This window comes from Xenopus tropicalis, chromosome 8 (genome assembly GCF_000004195.4).
Source record: "Xenopus tropicalis strain Nigerian chromosome 8, UCB_Xtro_10.0, whole genome shotgun sequence".
In the NCBI taxonomy this organism is placed as follows: domain Eukaryota; kingdom Metazoa; phylum Chordata; class Amphibia; order Anura; family Pipidae; genus Xenopus; species Xenopus tropicalis.
This window is the reverse complement of record NC_030684.2, coordinates 110,714,409-110,735,138: the sequence shown is the minus strand read 5'-3', so window position 1 is coordinate 110,735,138 and position 20,730 is coordinate 110,714,409. Positions and strand designations below refer to the sequence as shown.

General features: G+C 42.3%; 1 protein-coding gene across 3 annotated transcripts in view; it reads right to left on the bottom strand.

Annotated features, from left to right (window-relative positions):
* Positions 1-20,730, bottom strand: part of rasgrp1 (RAS guanyl releasing protein 1) — a 61,395-nt gene that overhangs the window by 25,479 nt on the left and 15,186 nt on the right. The window contains exon 1 of one of the 3 annotated variants that reach the window (XM_012967847.3): positions 14,159-14,294. The exons of 1 other annotated variant lie outside the window; for it this stretch is intronic. Coding sequence is in view for 1 of the 2 variants with exons in the window: in NM_001100278.2 (NP_001093748.2) it covers positions 8,397-8,482 (86 nt within the window). In the remaining variant the exon portion in view is untranslated. Of the gene's footprint in view, positions 1-8,396; positions 8,702-14,158; positions 14,295-20,730 lie in introns of those variants that run through there. One more of the 3 variants, NM_001100278.2, reaches the window with a different exon arrangement.

Sequence of the window (20,730 nt, the reverse complement as noted above, 5' to 3'; positions counted from 1 at the left end):
ATGCACCAATGCACCAAAATGGCGCCACAAATAAACACTAACATTAAATCATACTGTCATAGGAAAACATGTTTTTTGCAAAAAGCATCAGTTAATAGAGCTTCTCCAGCAGAATCCTTTATAGAAATCTGTTTTTCAAAAACACAGGGCTAGCCATATTCTTAATTTCCCAGGGTGCCACAGCCATGTGACCTGTGCTCTGATAAACTTCAGTCACTCTGCACCCCCCTTCCAGCAGCCAATCAGTATAATAATGGGAAGGTAGCAAGATAGCAGCAGTGCCCTAAAGGTGGCCATATACCATATAGATTTATGGTGTACGAACGATCGTCGGGCCAGTAATCAGGTCAATATTATCGGCCATAAAAATTTGGATTTACAAATTTTTGTCGTTCAGCGAAAAAATCTGCCAGTTGGTGTGAGTGCCAGACATTTTTGTTAAACAATTGTTCCCTGCGCATGTCACGATTGCCAGCGGAAGTCAGCGAACATATACTGAAGTACATGAGCGTTCTTTGTGAACCTTAATTTGCTTATTGCAGGGTTCGATTGTATGTGAACGCTACATATTACATAACCTTTAGCAAAATAAGTTTTTTGGATAGTGCATCAAGTTGCAACCATTTTCAAAATGCTGGCAAAAATTCCTAGAACTACTGGTAGAGTAGGGTATGGCACACACAGGGGCATGGGGCAGGCAGGAGTATGGCACACACAGAGCTTAGGGCAGACAGGGTTAAATACTGTTTCCGCCACGATATCTGATCGTACGCAGATGTATGATCTTTCTGTATTGTACGTCAACAAAACAATGACATCTTTTCAAGAATTGTTGTCTGTGAATGGCATATCTTATGGCAAACCGATCGTCAAACGATCGTGTACCAATTAGATTGTTCCTCCCAGAACGAGTGAAATTGGCTCGTGTATGGCCACCTTTAGGCTAATGTCCCATGGGAAGATTTAGTTGATTTTTAAAAAGCACAGGGTTCTCATAGCCATTCGGAGTGATAAGTCATTTGAAGTAGTATCGTCAGTTTAGCTACTGGTGATTTATAATCTTCTCTATGTAGAGACAAAACAAGAGAGCGACTTGTCTCTGGAACTTGCTTTTTAAAAATCGCAGCGACAAATGCCTCCCAATAATTTAGGCTATCTTCAGCCATTTATCTGCAAGTTTAAAGGAACAGTAACACCAAAAAATGAAAGTAATTAAAATACAATGTACTGCTATCCTAAGCTGGTAAAAGTTGTGTGTTTGCTTCAGAAAGACTACTATAGTGGCACCCAAAATACATTAAATACAGTGAGAAGCAGTGGGAACTTTAGTGCCAAATACATAAAATACAATGAGAAGCAATGATTTCTGACATCCCAGACCCCCTTGCCCTTCCAAAAAGCAAGTTTTCTGAAGGTTGAAGAAGATTTCAGGATTGTAGAAATCAAAGGGTTCAGAAACCCTTTAGGGCTCTGGCACACGGGGAGATTAGTCGCCCGCGAACAGGGAGTTTTGCCGCGGGCGACTAATCTCCTCGTGTGCCAGAGCCCTTACATTGCTAAATGTGCTCACACAGTAGTAGACATGAGAACAGTAGCCAGGCAGGAGAACCTTTGTATTATTCGACTTGGGTCGTATTGACAGTGCATTGAGTAGAAGAAACAATAGCTTATCTGTCATCAGTTACAATGTGTATTAAGCCCTAAATGACTGTCAATGCAATACATTCTTTCTCCGCTCATTAGCTTTCACTGTGTGTGTGTGTGAGCTATGTTGGCTGACTAAACTGGAAAATATTCCATAGATTACAGGAACAGCACCCCTAGTGGTGATTAAAAGATGGATATTGCTTTTGATGCACAAATACATTTGCTCTACCCACAGTGTGTAATATAAAGGGTTAACTAATGAAAAGGCATTTAGGAAAATATATCTTACGTAAGTGCAGAAATTACGTTTAATAAAGGGAAACAATGAGAGACAACGCCTCAATTTACTGAAACAAAGCTGAGAGCAATAGAATTTACACATTTTTTCCAGGAAGCCTGATAGAGAATTCCCTGCGCCATGAACCTAATGATGGGGTATCACTTGCTTCCTTTTAGCTGTTTGTGGAAAGAATGAGGCTGCACACATATAGCAAGTCTATACTCATCCTGTACTGTATGCCAGTCGGAGAGCCAGTGCCAGGCCACACCCTGCTCACAGGGCTGGTAACAAGGTAAGGCACTGAATACTGAGCCCCTTGGACATGGTTAGAGTTTGTTCCACGTCTTGTAACCCATAACATTCATTTTACAGATAGAACTTGTTTCTAATTTGGTTGCTGAGGGTTAAAAGGGTTGCCCCTAAGATTCATTCCCTCAACACTGTTGTAATTTTTTATTTTAGAGTTTATGTCTGGGATATCCAACTGTGGCCCCGCAACTTCAACCCCTGCCAGATCAATATTGCACATCAGTGTTTAAAGAGCCTGTATGCACTATTTATCTTTATTTTCCTAGAAATATTCAGTAAAACACACTCTGCAACAAAGGTGAGAGAGGCTTGTGAACTGCAACTGTCAGCCATCCATTAACAGTTGTACATTGTCAAGGGTATTATGGGAGCTGTAGTGCAGCTTGTTGCCCTTGCCTTTCTGAATTGCCAGGAGCCCTTCTTCCATGGCCATAGTTCAACTGATCAGGTAACCTCTTCCCCAGGTAAGTAAAAATTATACTAACTTTTCCACATCCCTTTTTTGAACTTTTACAGGGTAACCCTTCTGAAATAACAAAAGTGGTATAAAGGTGATACCTTTATTGGCTAACTAAGATAACCATAGCAAGCTTTCAGAACATTTTAGTTCCTTTTTCAAGCTGACTACTTTTATGAAGAACAAGCTTGAAAAAGGAACTAAAATGTTCTGAAAGCTTGCTATGGTTATCTTAGTTAGCCAATTAAGGTATCACCTTTATACCATTTTTGTTACTTTTTATTTCAAAAGGGTTTCCCTGAAAACATTTTTGACTGGCTAACACGGTACATCACCTTTTCCTGAGTCTTTAACTGATAACCCCACAGAGGCCTCCTTGCTCCCACCCCTACTGCTTCAGTGCTTGCAGCTAAAAGTCCCATGGCCCTCCCGTATCAGATATGTAAATTCAGAGTAGCACAGTGGGGATTTGGCAGCCACTATCTTTGGCCATGTCTCATCTTGTTTCTGGCAAGCAGGAGCATACACAATGGGCGCAGATCAAGTGCTGGCATTCCCTACACATGTTCCTGGTTGGTGATCGCAGTCAAGGAGACATTAACAGGATGTGACATGGCCAAAGAGAGTGTCTGCCAACCTAGCGGGGCTACTTTGGAGTTACATAGTCGGTACAGGGGGTAGCCGCAGGCACTGCTGGAGAGGGGGCAGCGGGACCACTGCAGGGGGCTATCAGTTAAACATGCACAGCGGGAGTTTTATTCTCCTTAAAAGTTATGTGCAAATGTAATTTCAACTTAACCAGTATTCAAAGTGATCAAAGTGCATTTTTGAAGCAATCGCCCACAATGCAGTATTTAATCCCATTATTTTAACATAAACATAATTAAACATAAGGCACACTCATGCTCCTGATTCTTACAAGTTTGCTGCATCAATTGGCACAGGCCACTGTGGAATGCAAGTACTTCTAATGAATTGGATTTTTTGGCACAATGACTGAGAGCAAATTTGTGTCACCACAACTGTATTTTTCTTTGTAAATAAGCCCTAATGTCTTGCATGCTTAAATAAAAAAATCCACTGGAGAGCCAAATGTGTTCTGTGTTGTTTATTGGTTTAGAGAAGCATAGCACTACATGTTTTGGACCTTCCTCTGGTGCACCAGAAAGCATTTGGCTCTCCAGTGGATTTTTTTATTTTTACATGGTACTTATTGAAGTGGACCTGGCGAAACCTACACCACAGTTTCATTGAGCCCCTTCACTGAGTTTTAGGGCTCTGGCACACGGGGAGATTAATCGCCCGTGGCAAAACTCCCTGTTCGCGGGCGACTAATCTCCCCGAGTTGCCTACCCCTGCCATCCCACCGGTAAATATGTAAGTCGCCTGCGGGATGGCAGACGTGGCAGCGCGATTTCACACAAATCACCGAAAAAGACTCGCGAGTCTTTTTCAGCGATTTCCTGAAATTGCCCCGCCGCGTCTGCCATCCCACTGGCGACTTACATGTTCGCTGGTGGGATGGCAGGGGTAGGCAACTCGGGGAGATTAGTCGCCCGCGAACAGGGAGTTTTGCCGCGGGCGACTAATCTCCCCGTGTGCCAGAGCCCTTACACTTTGTGGCATACAAGTTGTATTTTCCTTTTGTCACTGTCTTGCATGCTTCTTCACAGGTCTGTTAATCTGCTGGTTTCTGCTACTTGTTTCAATAGTCAGAAACACCAGTGCAGGGAAAACCTTTGGACAGACAAAAACAAATATGTTTAAAACCACTGAAAAGTTTAATTTGCTTATAATTAAAAACATTTTCTTACACAAGGCAAAAGTGTATTTTTTGGGTTTACATCCCCTTTAAGGTTCACAAGAGGAACACTGTGTTTCTGGAAAAACTTCCTATATGTATGTCAGCAGCCGCTTGGGAATAGAAGTAGGAAGTATCAGCTGCACATACATGAATAGGCACAATGCAACAATAACAGGAATAAAAAAGAAAAGTTTACGTGTCTTCAGAGCACTTCAAGTGAACTACAGTTACAAAAAAAATTTTTTATCTACACTTGGTATTCACGTGCTCTCCCAACTGTTCAGTCCCCCTTTTTGGTGGAAGGCAATTTTATTTTTGGAGGCTATTTTTGTTCAAGTGGCCAAATGCAGGCCAAGAAACAGCCTGACCGCTCATCTCAGCTCTGTGATGCTTCTGCACCTGCAGGCATGGAGTTAGCTTGGGTACAGACAAGTGAAGTGGAATAGGCAAAACTGTGCTTTAAAACTAAACAGACAAAAGTTGCAAGAACCTTATTAATCTGCAGCACCCACAGTTACAGGTGTGTTTTTAAGTGACCCTTTTAAGACCAATGGGGTTATGTAATTAAAGGAGGTAAGTTTGCCCAGGAGCAGTAACCCATAGCAACCAGTCAGCAGGTAGCATTTACTGGTCACCTGTTTAAAAACAAACATCTTATTGGTTGCTATGGGTTACTGCTACTGGGCAAACTTAGTGCCTTTTATTACATATAGGTGCAAGAGCATTGGATGCTGTGTGCCATTAAAATCCCATTCTCTGCATCATTTATAGAGATGTCAGAATCAGCCAGGACTCAAACACTGGCTTGTGTGTTTCTGGCTATGTGCATCTACTTCCTGAGCCACTGGAGGCGTTTTGGGCTGGCCCTGACCAATCCTGTCACTCTCCTTGTATTCTCTCTTCCTGTTCCCTTTCCTCCGCCCACCTTGTTATCCTCATATGTTTCCCATCTCATTATCATGACCCTTATAAGTCTGTCACTGACCATGCACCTTGCTTGGTCATTGAGTTAATTTCTGTGATCTTGCCTCTGTATCCTGTCCTGGTTCTGGTCCCTGCCTTCCGAGGTTCTGTTCCATGACCCCAGCCTTGTTCCTTTGCCCCTGGTCCCTCTTTGTCCTGTTCTTTGGATTCTCCGGTACTGACCCTTGGCCTGTCCACGACTTTGTTTATTGCTGCCAACCCCCCGACTTTTGGCCTGATTCTCTGCCTGCCGATTTCTACTATTCAAGTTTGTATTTCAGTTATGTGCATGGTAACCAATCACTTTGTTAATTTCACTGATTATGATGGCCTCTGACATCAGTTCCATGGTATATGGTTACACTGTGGGTTACCCAGTCTTTAGACTCCCAACTTCCTGTTACTCCACAGCATCTCCACAGGGAAATCATGACAAGAGAGAAGTGAAAGCTGCCATATATCTAACCTTGACAGAGTGCTACTGCTGCAATGACAACCTCGAACCTACTGGTCTAATTAGCGTGTCTTAAAGAAATTATAAAAACTGTTAAGATAATGCAACAAAACCCATCCATATGCACACATGCAGCAGCAGCAACTGCACTTTCTATATGGCACTTGTCTTTCAGATGTAAATGGGAATAAAATAAACCATAATCCATCTCTCTTTCCCTCCATTCTGTGACAGATTTACATAGACACCTAGCAATATCACAACATGATCTCTTAGATAAATGAAAGGATTTTAGGAGTCAGACAGAGCCACATAATACAGGACTGCACACAAAAACACTGGGTAGATTTATACCAATGTTGCCAATGATCCAGTGTGATGTGTAGAGCCCTAACAGCAATTTTATTAGGGCTCATCAAGATTAGGGCATGGAATTTGCTGTGGGAGAGTAATGGTACAGGCCACAGAGGCCTGATGGAGCCAGTCACATTACATTAACTACAATACTCCTCGATGCCAACAAATTTGTTCTCAGCTTCATGCTGGCATTTATACTCAATTCTCACTGTCAGGATAAAGAACAATTTTGGGCATTGTGTTTTGAGCTTGTGAAGTTATGTATGTTGCAGGCTGTATTGGTGCAGCAAGTTAGCTAAGGGAGAAATAGAATTGTCCCCTTGAAATTGTCCTCTACTAACAGCACCGTAACAAAACCACTGGCAGTAGCACTTCCAGTGTAAAACAATACTTTTCAGGCAGGATACTAACCAGGCTGAAATTCCTGACTAGGAGAACAAAGTCTCCAAAGAGTCATCTCCCAACAGATCCTACAGGCAGATAGGAAACAATGTTACTTCACCTCAGCCCAAGCCATACATGTTTCCCAGCTGGCTCTAGGTGGCACTAACCATCACTCAATAAACCCTTTATTAAGCACATCCATCCTATCCGGTTTCCAACACAACCAGACGAAAAGGATGAAAAAAAAAAATCTCTGAAACTGTATATTGTATATATGAGTAACATGGAGAGGATGCCATGTGTTCCTTTAAAATACAGTGCATATGTGGACTCATTGTTCCTTGATAAGAAAAGAAGCCTGTCTGTATAATAGCATAAGCCTGTCTGTATAATAGCACACGCCTGTCTGTATAATAGCACAAGCCTGTCTGTATAATAGCATAAGCCTGCCTCTCTAATGAGCATAATGAGGACAATTTACAAAGCAGATAATTTGCTTTCTGAGATTTGTTGCAACAAGTTGGGTAAACGTATCTTTACTGCATAATGCATAATGAAACAGTCCTTTTTCAGAGCTACATGTGAATCAGGGCAACACACGTGTTGCAGGAAAATGAAAGAGACTATTACATAAAGCAGCTCATAGGTTCAATGGGTGCAGCCCCCCATATTTGCTTAGCTATGTATGAACACCAGTCCATAATATGCTAGGATATGTACTGTATATCTTCTGTACATTATTACTGTATATCTTCTGTACATACATGCTGCACTCTGGATACTGAGTTGACAATAATCACTTTATTACAGCTGTGTATACACCCAGTGCATCCCATCATCTCAATCAACCCCACAATACAGCTTGTATATGACATGAGCACATCCCATCACTTCTGTCCTGTTTAGAAGTGAACATGAAGTGATGAAAGCTCCAGCAAACTATAAGCACACACCTGTGATACCCAAAGGGTTAATCATACATGCACTCAGTACAGAAGGTCACACTGCTCAGCCTCATCTCCCCCCATACAAAGTAATGAGGGCTGCCTGAGGCACCTACAGGGTACTTGCCCCGTACTATATACAGAATATCCATGAAACAATGAAGCTACAAAGGCCAGACAAGTGACCCCAATGCCCGTTGGGTACCCGGTACTGATAGCGGCCCCAGGCTATACTCGCCCCATCTCTACCTACTGAGCAAGGTACAAGCCCTGCACATACCCAGACAGGGCACTGCCCTCCCATGCCCAGCAGCCCAAGGCACATACCCAGACAGGGCACTGCCCTCCCATGCCCAACAGCCCAAGGTACATACCCAGACAGGGCACTGCCCTCCCATGCCCAGCAGCCCAAGGCACATACACAGACAGGGCACTGCCCTCCCATGCCCAGCAGCCCAAGGCACATACCCAGACAGGGCACTGCCCTCCCATGCCCAGCAGCCCAAGGCACATACCCAGACAGGGCACTGCCCTCCCATGCCCAGCAGCCCAAGGCACATACACAGACAGGGCACTGCCCTCCCATGCCCAGCAGCCCAAGGCACATACACAGACAGGGCACTGCCCTCCCATGCCCAGCAGCCCAAGGCACATACACAGACAGGGCACTGCCCTCCCATGCCCAGCAGCCCAAGGCACATACACAGACAGGGCACTGCCCTCCCATGCCCAGCAGCCCAAGGCACATACCCAGACAGGGCACTGCCCTCCCATGCCCAGCAGCCCAAGGCACTTACTCCTTCTTCTTGCCGACAGTCCCCATGACGAAGATGCTGCAGTAGTCGGAGTGATGTTTAGTATCAGCCCCCAGTCTGTATCCCATCCTGGAATGGAGCTGCACTGAAACCAGCGGCTCCTCACTGGTCCCCACCCAAACACACCTCCAGCGCTGCAACTCCACAGGTGCCCGGCTCCTCTCCCTCACACATCTTGCCCTGCCCTCTGCGGCTCTGGGCGGGGGGACCTGCCAATAAACCCCTTTCTACCAACTTTCACTGGCCCTGAGCTGCCTGTGGGTATCCCAGTGCGAGAGGATAGCGCTTCCCTTCCATTCTAACAAGTTACACCAGCAGCACCCTCCCTTTCCCTCACACTCCTCCCACACACTTAAATGCTGCTACATTAACCCTCAGGTATCAGTCACACGGAGACAATGAGAGAGTGTGTGAGACGGTGACTCGGTCGCATACTTGCTGTCCCAGGCTGGGCCCCACTCTCAGTCGTGCCCACCCTATCAGCAGTATCAGGGGAGCCTGCTCTTTTGTCTCACAGACTCACAAGGTAACCCCAGCCTGGACTGTACCACTCCTCACATTCTGCCAGCAGCATTCTTGGTAAATATAAAAAATCTTATACATGAACGCCATTGGTTCATGTTATCAGGGTTATCCCACCTTCTGCAGCCCCCCATTTGTTGTTGTACTATAGTTATTGCACATATAACCCCCACCCAAGCAGCCACCCTGAATTTAGGGGCCCAAGGCAAATTCTGTCCCTGCCCTCTATAGCCTACCCTAAATCCAGTAATTGGTGTGGAAGCCAAAGGCCATACACTTTATATTACCCTTGTAAATCACTGTCCCTGTCATTCATAAGTTGGCCAGAATGACCAAAGCCACTTCTTTCCTGCCCTGGGCCAATGATCAGATCATGTGTAACTATTTCACTGAATGGGGCTGCTGTACACGTAAGACAATTTGCTGTTTGTCTTTATTGTTTATATTTTGTGGTCATTATAATTATTTAGCCTTTTGTTTTGCAGCTGTCCAGTGTGGAATTTAAGCTGCTGACTGGTTACTAGGGTCCCACTGCCATAGCAACCAAGCAGCATTTTGAAGACCACACTGAAAAATTATGAAGAAAAGGCCCTAAATAGATAAACAACAAGCAAAGAAATAAATATAAACATCCAGCCTCACAATTAATCTGGTTTCTGGTTGCTAGGTGTCACTAAGAGTGCTGCATGTATGGCTCAGCAATATCAACCTACCATAACAATATATCTATAGTCCACTGGGCCTATGTGCAACATTTCCAAGCCACTCCTCTGCACCCTCACCCTCCATAATTCTCCTTACCTAATTCTCCTTACCTAGAAGCAGTGCCAGGACAATGTCCAAGTGAACCCAATGAAAGCTTCTTTGATGCCCCTCCCACTTGTCCCACTTGTCACCCAGGGCCCAAGCTAGGTATAGGCAGAAGCACAACATGCCTAGCGCCCCCACCATTGCATTCTAGGCACATGCCTTTTTTGCCTACCACTACTTCTGACCCTGGTAACACAGCTGTACCCCTTGCGGGGGTAGTTATGATTATCCACCTCCTGGTAAAAATGTGTATGTGCCACCCAATATACTGTATATTAATGTCCTTGTTGGCCTCATATACAGAACGCTGCTAAACAAATCCTGGTAGAAAGTAATGTAATAACATGCCCATACGTTGAGTTTTGCTCTAGGTCTAGTGATCGGTAGCAGCCATGACAAAAGCACTTTACATTTGATCACCCATTACTGGAGTCAGGCATAGGCCTCCGCTTTTTGGATTGTGCCTTTAATTGAGCAAAATCATATGCAAATTTGGTTATTTATTACACAGTGGATGCAGTTCTTAACCACTTCCTTATATTACATTGTAAAGCAAAGAGTCAACGAGTTACAAGACAAAGCCCAACTCCTTGGGGATAATGAAGGAAGTGGTTAAAATGACAGAGAACTTAAAGCCAAGATCACTGATGGTGCCAAACTAAAAATCAATTATGCGGCTTTGAGATAATTGTTATCCTCTGCCCTCACCCTAGCCACTCCCTTGCGCTGTTGCGACAGGGAAGGGGTTAAAAAACAACACTTTTCTCCTTTTTATGCAAAGTTGGCCTGTTCTCGGCAGCATCGCACCTCTGTTTCACAGCAGCTGTATAGGTGGGAAGTGACTGGAGATTTGTATCAGCAGGAGGAAGTGCTGTTTCTCTTCCTACATTTAGAACATTGTGATAACAAAAGGAACTGAGAACCAACTTGTGAACATCTAGAAAATGGATATGGCTCTTAGTTTGGCAGAGTAGTGCTATTCATCCTGTGTCTCTGGCTTTGATGAACTGCAAGTCACAACATTCCAATGACACATGCCTGCACCAGGATGCTAGTTTATCCTCTGGATAAGCAAAGTTGCAGGGCCAGCTGAAGAAAATGTACAGATAGATATATTTAAACATCAGTAAAATGATTTTGCTGGAATAATTGCATTTTGCAGAACTGTTATTAAGGTTGTGACTGACACAGTATGCAAACTGATGGGATTATGTGGTGACACAGGTGGTAGTTGGGGGTGCAGACACTTTCAGCCCAGAGCATATCTGCACTTGTAAAGGATCATATGCTGCCCATAGAGATGTGCTGCTTGTGGCAAAGGGCTCAACTGCTTCATGGCAAAAGCCACACCTGATTACACAGTGAGATGCTATTGGCTGAGGCTGGAAGTATCCACAGTGCTTGGCATGTAGTGGATACCAGTATGCAAACTGGTCAATTTACTTCACTAGTTATTCTATACTGGAAGTGCCCTGACATTTGGGTCTGTGCATTGTTTCTGGAGGCAGGGGGAATAATTTCTTCCATGTTTCCATTATAAATTTGTCCCCTTTTTCTAACGAGTTCCTCATTATGCTTGAGAGTACAAGTAGCACATGCAGGAAGAGGGCCATTATAAAGGGTTTCATCATCCATCCTTGAATAGATAGAGAGTGTGGGACTAAATCAATTCTCTCTCCTTCCGCTTGAGTCACATGGGAACTCTGAATGAGTGTGAAAGGGTTTATGCTTCTTGTTATTGTTATACTTTATACATCACTGATTACGCAGCGTTTTACAGAAAATATTCAGTCAGTTACATTACTCCCTGCCCCAATGGAGCTTACAATCTAATTTCGATATATCGGCCACACAAATACAGTGGCATACCAAGAATGTGCAAAAAAATCTTTAGAAGGGCCCAGCACACACAGGTACTTAGCTGCCACCCCTACTGCCCACCAACATTATGCATGCACCTCTACAAATATTAAGCAGCAGGTGCACATAACTTCAGCAGGGTGAGTAGCTATAGAGGAAGCATACCCCGCGGTCTGGGCCCCCCTGTCCCCCAGGCCCACCCTGCGACCACAGAAATGCACCCTAAGGATCAATTGGATAAGAAACCAATTAACCAACATGTTTTTGGACAAAAATGGCAGGAAACCCACAAATATAGGAACGAAATTACAAGCCACATGCAAGTAGTACCCTTGTCAGAATCAATCTCAGAACTAAGTGCTGCAAGGCACGGATCCTTTGTGCCACATGCCCACACTGTAAGAATTTTTGACATAAAACACTGACAGAGGTTGTTGCAGGGTGAGTATCACGTCGGAGCCAGGACAAGATGTACAGTCCTGCTTTGGGCGTAAGTACCGCTTGGTCCAGAACTTGATAAACAAAAAAAGTCAGAACATATTCACAAAAAAATACCTTCACTTTCCTGGGGCCCTTGCAGAAACATATTTGGGTCCTCCTTCACATCACGTTACTGCAACCCCCTCTCTTTTATGCCCATGTGCAAATAGACATGACAGAATGGTTGCAGGCAGGAGGGAGGGTGTCAGGGGATGTGGGTCCTTTCTGGGCCCTTCTATTCCCTGACCCTCTACTGGTTATTATGCCACTGCTTACAGTTAATCTGCTTTTGGGGTTATATTATAAAAGTATAGCAACCAATCAGCAGGTAGAATTTACTGGTCACCTGTTTAAAAGCAAACATTTTATTGGTTGCTATAGGTTACTGCTCCAGGGCAAACTTAGTGACTTTTATTACATATTAGGGTTGGACTCCAGACAGCCAGATAGCATTTTTAGTTGCAGGCCAGGAAGAGAAAGAATAGGAAGAGTAATCATTAAAAAACATAGTAAGACCAGTAGAAACATATCTTAGAATACATCTATTTATAACATACTATTTAAAGGTTTATTTAAAGGTGAACTTTCCCTTTAAAATATGTAAAACTAGGAAATTATTTCATGACAGGGTAGCTTTAAGCCATATAAAATTCAAAGTAAGCAACAGACACATGGCATCTTTGGGTTATTAATTAAGCAGCATTCCATCTGTTGCACTTGAGAGAGCAAGACAAGAGCTGCTTTGGTTTTGCTTTTCTTGGTGTTAACAAACATGGGCTTGGAACTCTTTAGTTTTTTGTTTTTTCATTAAGGGACAAAAAGAAGGATTGCTTAAAAAAAGTTTAGGAAATACTAAGCACATGGTAAATACAACTGCACTCTGATTAGTCTGAGCTGTAATAACCATTCTGGCCAGTCTTTAGCTACTTAGATTTAATGTTCAGCATTTCTTGGGCACAAACAAGTGTCACTGTTAGCAGTTCCAGGCGAGCATATCGGATAACAATTGCTACTTTGAATTGTTGGAGCTACAAAGTCAAATGCAAAGGGCAACTTGCCTGCAGCTAATAACTGTAGCCAGATTCTATACGACAACTTTTCTGTAGTTGCTAGAATGACTACATTTAAACTAGCACAGGCAATCTGGTCATTGAAAGGTACTTCCTGTGCCCACAACAGGGGAATACCTATGCTAATATCATTTACGGAATCTGGTTTCTCTGTGTACAGGCTATGAGCAAACTCTGGCTACATTCCAAATAACAGAACAAACACCCTTAGGCACTAAGCTTTTGGTGATGGGTAATTGTGCAGTGATTATGGTGCTAAAGGAGGGCTATGGAGGGTGGGAATGAAGCCCAAGGCCAGGCAGCAGTAAAGTTTTCTTACTGATAGCTGAAAATACAAGCTGAATCAGTAACATATTAATAAAAAAAACAAAGCAAGAGGAAAATAGTTACAGATATATATCTGACTCTATATTTCCAATTGACCAAAAAAAGATAGAATACATAAAGAATAGATATTAAGGGTCATTTACAAATGTGCCTATTAACAAAGGTACTGGTGCTGGGGGACCCTGGAGCTACCACCAAGGTGACTGTAATTCCATGGTTCCCACAGCGGGTTTTATCACTAGCACACAGCAGACTTGGGAAAAAGAATCACACAATAATGCCATATTAATGCCACACGCCAGAAGTGACGTAGTACCTAAATGTCAGCCACATTTGCCAACACACAAACACAAAAATGCATTTATTTTGATCAGAAGGCACCACTGTGCCAGGCTCAACTCCCCACATGGCCACAATTCTGCACTATACTTTGAACAATACAAATTGTGGAACGTTTTCATATGAAAAATAATGGTTTTTAATATGTATAAAATGGAAGACCAGCTTGAAGGTGGCTTTTTTTTTGCTGCAAAAATAACAACTTTTTTTTCCCACTAGCAAATGTAGGACACATGATACTTTCACGGGTTCACAAAATCTGCATTAAATTTCCACCAAGGAATAATATTTGGCATTGTGCATATTTTTATTACATTCCCCCCAAATGTATCTCACCTGGCCCTGAGCTATTTCCCGGTAGCAATACCACTCCTGGCTGGCATTTGTCTACAAGATTTCATATCTGCTCCAGGTTTCCCAGGTCCTGATAATGCCTATTCCTTCCAGTCTAACGCTGCATAGGTACTGTGGGTAATAACTGTCAATGTCACTTCTTTATGTGTCCTTTCCATGTGTTGTATACACTTCTGCTAGCAGAGGGGCGGGGTGGCCTGGACATTTACTCATGCCACCCAAGGAGATAAGGTAGACAAACATTCCAAGTTACTCCCCAAGATTCCACTAATGGCAATTTAATCTGGTTTCCCAAGGCGACTCTGGGAGTAATAATATGACAAAAGCCATCCTGTTTTGAAACAAACTGACTACTCCATTGGTGGCTAGTGAAACAGCATCCTGCACAGGATGTGACACAGGCAGACAGGCTGTGACATCTGCCCTGACTTTCTCCTAGCCCCTGCAGATAGAAGAGCAGATTGCAGGTAATCAGCCCTTGAGCAGGAAGCACAACAGGCTGTAGTGTGGGACAGAGATAAGATGCAGGCTGGGAAGGAATAAAAAGAGCCATTCAGTTTTGGCTTAATCAAACTGTTCTGTGCTGTGATTCACTAGAAACGCTCTAAAGCCATTATGTTTATTTTTCTGAATGCTTTGTGTGTGAATGCTCTGTGTAGGTGGTATAAGCATGTCATTCCCACATCTATATGCCAATTGCTGCCAGTTTAGATTTAAGAAAAAACAACAAATTGCACAGCTGAGACTGGCTTGTTGTTGGGTCCTGTGCTATGGCTGTCCAAAACCCACTACCCACTCACAACTAGTGCCCACTTATCTCATTTATATGGCTTCCTGTTCAGGACGCAATGCCATCAAACGTCTTTATGGCTGAATTTGTAGTGGTGTATATGTCTTCATAGCAATATGCCACGGGTTTGTTGGTAACCCTTTACTTAAAGGAGTCAAAATAATTTTTAAATAAATTATCTTTCTATTTAGATTCGCACTTCTCCTAGGGGGAGATTTATGAATGCACGAACGCTCTGAATGCGTCAAAATCGTATTGTCGCGCTGAGCATGAAAGTTTCGGATTCATTCAAGCTTCGTTATCGTGACTTTGCTTGGGCCAGGTTGGAGCTGCAGAGTGCCATTGAGCCCTATGGGAGACTTTCCTTGGGCCGGGTTGGAGCTGCAGAGTGCCATTGAGCCCTATGGGAGACTTTCTTTGGGCCGGGTTGGAGCTGCAGAGTGCCATTGAGCCCTATGGGAGACTTTCCTTGGGCCGGGTTGGAGCTGCAGAGTGCCATTGAGCCCTATGGGAGACTTTCCTTGGGCCGGGTTGGAGCTGCAGAGTGCCATTGAGCCCTATGGGAGACTTTCCTTGGGCCAGGTTGGAGCTGCAGAGTGCCATTGAGCCCTATGGGAGACTTTGCTTGGGCCGGGTTGGAGCTGCAGAGTGCCATTGAGCCCTATGGGAGACTTTCCTTGGGCCGGGTTGGAGCTGCAGAGTGCCATTGATTCCTATGGGAGGCTTCCAAAATCATGCACAGAAGGATCAAAGTCGGAAAGATTTTCCTGCATTTTACGATCGTTCAGATCGACTTTCGAATCACCAATACAATATTATTGTGACTAATACGATTTTTTCGTAAGCATTTTCATGATTTTTGTGATCTTCAGAAATTATCGTATCCAGTCCGAATTCGTCCCATTCGGGATTTGAACTCATGTTTTAATGAATCGGCCCCCTAGTGTCTATCAACTACTACCTCAAAAATGGAACTGTTACCACAAAGACCAGCTGCAAATTGTTTTAGAATGTAATTGCCTACAACTAAAAGATAATTTTAAGGTAAACATCCCCTTTATATTATGCAAGAGGCTTCTCCAATTAGAAGTATAGATTGTGCTTCTGTCCTGCCAAGTAAGGGGATTTTATTTTTTTACTTTAGCTCCTTTAGCTAATAAAGAGTTAATCTCAAGCTGCAGGCATACCTTCAGTTCTCTCAATAGTGCCCTTAAGTCTCCCCATATTTCACCTGTTCAGATGATCAGAAGCTTCATAGGAAAAAAAAACCACCCAGCTCTGTAAAGAAAATTCCCATAATGCCTCGCTCCTGCACCAAGACCAAGACTATAAGGAAGCTTCCTGCTGATTGGCATGAATTCTTAGCATTCTTGAGGGAGGGGGGAGCAGGAGAGAGGAGAGAGCTACACAGATGCTGGCACAGGAAAACAAAGAGACCAGAAATCCTGTTTCTTTTGAAAGAGAACTTATGGCTGTATTTACATAGACTTTTCTGATAAAACTTACTTAGTTTTTACCTTTCCTTCTCCTTTAAATGAATCCAGGAAGTGCATCAACAGTAAGGGGCAGATTTACTATTCTGTGGAAAAACAGCGTCAAAATTCGCCACACATTGCATAAAATCGACGTCATTTTGTTTACACTTTTTTCTTCCGCTGGAACTTATGTAAAGTAACAGCATGAATCTTTAATTAACACAGTTATTTCCTGAAGTTTATTTTACACAGTATAATAAATAGGCCCCTTAGAGTCACTGACATTCTGGGTCCTCAAAGTGACTTAAGTTGCCACTTTTCTAAACTACTTTTGCCAGCCTGCAGAGGGAAGCACTGCTTGATGGTGTCATTAGGGTGGGAAATGGTCGATCCTATGACATCAGGGGTCACCTTAGGTGGCCATTTCTAGGGAGAGCTCTGCTAACTCTTTTAGTGAGTAAAAGGCAATTACAAATTTACCTGCAACTGGCCTGGCTAGGCCCGTGAAATACTGGCCCGGTGGCAACCCTACCATACCTCCCAACATTTGAAAAGTGTAAAGAGTAATTAAACCTGCCATTTTACAAAATTTGGCAGGTTATGTAAAGTTTGAACACATTTTGGGGGGTGTCTCGGTTCTCAGTTCCCCCAAGGGACCTGTTTAGCTTATTAATTACAGTTGTATCTAAGTGCATGTGTGGCTTGTTAAGTTTTCTGGATTTTCTGCCAAAATCCTACTTATCTAATTAAGTTTGGGAAACTTTGTATCTTTTGCAGCTTTCAGTGCAGAAGATCAAAGGGAAATGAGGGACTTCTCAGTAAGAATCCAGGACTGCAAGCTGAGCTGTTAAAATCAGGACTATCCCATGAAAATTGGGACAGTTGGGAGGTATGGTAGCTGCTGAGCTGAAGCCTGCCTAGCAGTAAGAAACTGTCTAAATCTGCTTCTATCTAAACTGCAAAAAATAGAAAATAAATGTAAATTGTAAACATTTTCAGAGACTAATGCCAAATATGTTTATATTATTACATTTTTTTAAAATTTAGATTCCTTTTAAATTTAATGGGAGACAGAATGGGCAGTTGTGGCCTGTTTTTCACTCGCTAAAATTTAGGATGGTTTCTAGTGACACATGCTATTTAGTCCAAAACAGACCATAGACATATGGCACCTTCAAGATAGGTTTTAGAAAGAGCTAGGGTGGCCATTTCCAACCTCTCCAAAACACAATATATACACATACACATTACATTGTATTATAGTACTTAACAAATAAATTACTAAAGTCTGAAGATTTAACCTAAATCAAACATGACATGATGAGTTGAAAAATATATAAAATATATTTAGGGAAATTACTTATTTGTCAAATATCACACTGTTGCCAAAGGCAACTACATACAATTATAATGAAAATATGTCACTGGTAACTGGCCTTCAGTTCCTGCTGTTTTAGTATAAGTAAGGTAATTTATAGAATTCTTTATAGACAGGCCCCAAAAAGAAGGACAAATTAACATTGTTCTTGAGGTGGTGCAGGATGAAGGACAGAGTGTTTAGAAGAAAGCCATTATTTTGTTATTCCTCCATTTATCTATGGCCAGGCTGAACAGACGAGACTCTGTTCACATCAACTGATGGAGGGGGGTACTGATAACAATTTGCAGGGTAAATTGCAGTAGTAAAGAATTATCAAATCCAGGAGACTGTTACATTTCCCTATGGCAGTATCCCTTTCTGGCAGGCCCGGACTGGCAATCTGTGGATTCCGGCAACAGGCTGCTGTAAGCAGGGGTGTATTTAAATACGCCCCTACATCATTTCTGGAAATGGCAGAAAACAGGTCTGATTACTGTGCGTGATACACGCTGTGCAAATAAAGCTGTCACTTGGTTAAGTTATTGGATCTTTAAAGTCTCCAGTTTGAACTTAACGAGCGCTTCATTTTCTAAAGTAATTCAAGGTTTCCTACCATTGCCCTTAGGAAGATACGAAACTAAAACGTCAAATTCTATTTTCATAAAATCACATATTTGAGAAATATGAGAATTAATATGTTTTCTTCTTCATTGTTTCTTTTATATATCCTAACATATCCTAACATCTTAGTTAGGGCTATGAAAAACAACCTAGGTTTTTTGTACCCCATTGCAAACAGATAGTCACACAAAAATCAAAAGTTAATAAAAACAAAAAACAAGGTTAAGACAAGCTGCATGTCATAGAATTCCAGTTTCTGCATCCTTGTAGTATTACAAATATGTGCTCAGGTTTGAAAATCTGTGCTAGATTTTAAGAATGATATTGCTTCAAAACTAGCTATGGGTATGTTTTCCTTTTATTAGGCAAGGGTGTGCCAGTTTTTAGAATTATTCTAGTATAGCTATCAGACCTGTTATCCAGAATGCTTGGGACCTGGGGTTTTCCGGATAAGGGATCTTTCAGTAGTTTATATCACCATAGCTTAAATATTTTAAACATTATATAAAGCCAGTAGGATTGTTTTGCCACCAATACGGATAAATTATATCTTACTAGAGCTCAAGCACAAGCTACTGTGTAATTAATACCAAGAAAAATGAAATATTTTTTAAAAATGTGATTTATTTGATTAAAATTGAGTCTATGGGAGATGGTCTGTATAATGCGTGTCCAGATAACGGATCCTATATCTGTAGTTGTACGGTGGACTGCTTGCTCTTACATGCACCTAAGGCTGAGCACAGCCAACCTAAAGGTCGGATACACATTTATGGGCACCCCCGACAGGCCTACCTGACCGAAATTTGGCTTAAATTGGTCGATCTCAATCAGGCAGGTTTGAGTTTCCGTCGAATCGGGGGTAATGCTAAATAGGAAATTGCCATTTTAAATACTAAGGGCCACCCTCCTGGGTTCATATGATTTACATTGCACACAAACAAACCAAGGCACACATACATGCAAGGCCACATTAGCCAATGAATGGACAAACTTCTGTCTTTTACGCTACTTCCTGTTACAGTTAGAGCTGCATTATTTCAGGTGATCTCTGAGGGGGCACACAGGCCATCACTAAACGGTGGTTCAAGGTAAAAGATGTAAAAGGGCAATATTTGTTGCTGAAATAAAAATGCAAGACTGCATTTTCTTACATTATTATGTGGATATTGGCTACATGTGCCTGCACCCGAGCATATTCCATTCATTCGGGTGCAGGCACAGGTAGGAGTGTATGACGCATATTCTCGGCAAGCATTTTTCGGGTTGCCAAAATGCATTGTGTGGCATTAGCCTTAGGAACTTCAATTAACAATTTCTTACAGAAGCAGCCCTATCAGTGAAAAGTGGTCAACATGACCTATAGGTAACTTTTCATATACATTCACATTTTAAAGAGTAGTTTTTTTTGTGTCAGTATGTCACCACATACCTTAATAAGTGTATCCAGGGTGTTTGGTGTGGGAAACTATTAAATAAATGAAACTGGAACTGCAGGGAATGTTGTGTCTGCTACATGCCTTGCACTCTATCTCAAAGAAGGAGCCCACACCCTTTAATTATCAGCTAATCATTCAGCCCATACTGCCCATGTTTGTAGTATATTATGGTGCTTTGTGCCCTCAGGTTGAATTATAAGCAGTAAGTGAGGAAAAATCTCCCTTTTCTCTCAAAACAATAGTAGTTCATTTTGAAAACCTGCTTGGACATACACTTTACATTTCCTTGTTAAAGGAACAGTAACACAAAAAAATTAAAGTGTATAAAAGTAATTACAATATAATGTACTGTTGCCCTGCATTGCTACAACTGGTGTGTTTGCCTCAGAAAGACTACTATAGTTTATATAAGTTAGCTGCTGTGTAGCCATGGGGGCAGCCATTCAAAGGAGAAAAGGCACATGTTACTTAGCAGATAACAGATAAACCCCCATAATATGGGGCTTATCTACTAGTTATCTGCTATGTAACCTGTGCCTTTGCTCCTTTTTTCCAGCTTGAATGGCTGCCCCCATGGCTACACAGCAGCTTATTTATATAGTAGCTTTTCTGTAGCAAAAACACCAGTTTTTTTCAGAGCAATAGCACATTATATTTTAATTACTTTAAAACACTTTAATTTTTTGATGTTACTGTTCCTTTAACAACCTCATCCCCAAGGTCAGGCATTGCAGTTGTGTCCAGGCATATGTTTCCTTAATTCAATATACAATAATTGTAATTGCACTGAGGTGTATTTATAGCTTATTCTGCTCTAGGCCATTATACTAAATGGCTCTTTCTGGATGTCTGCCTTTCTACAATTGCAC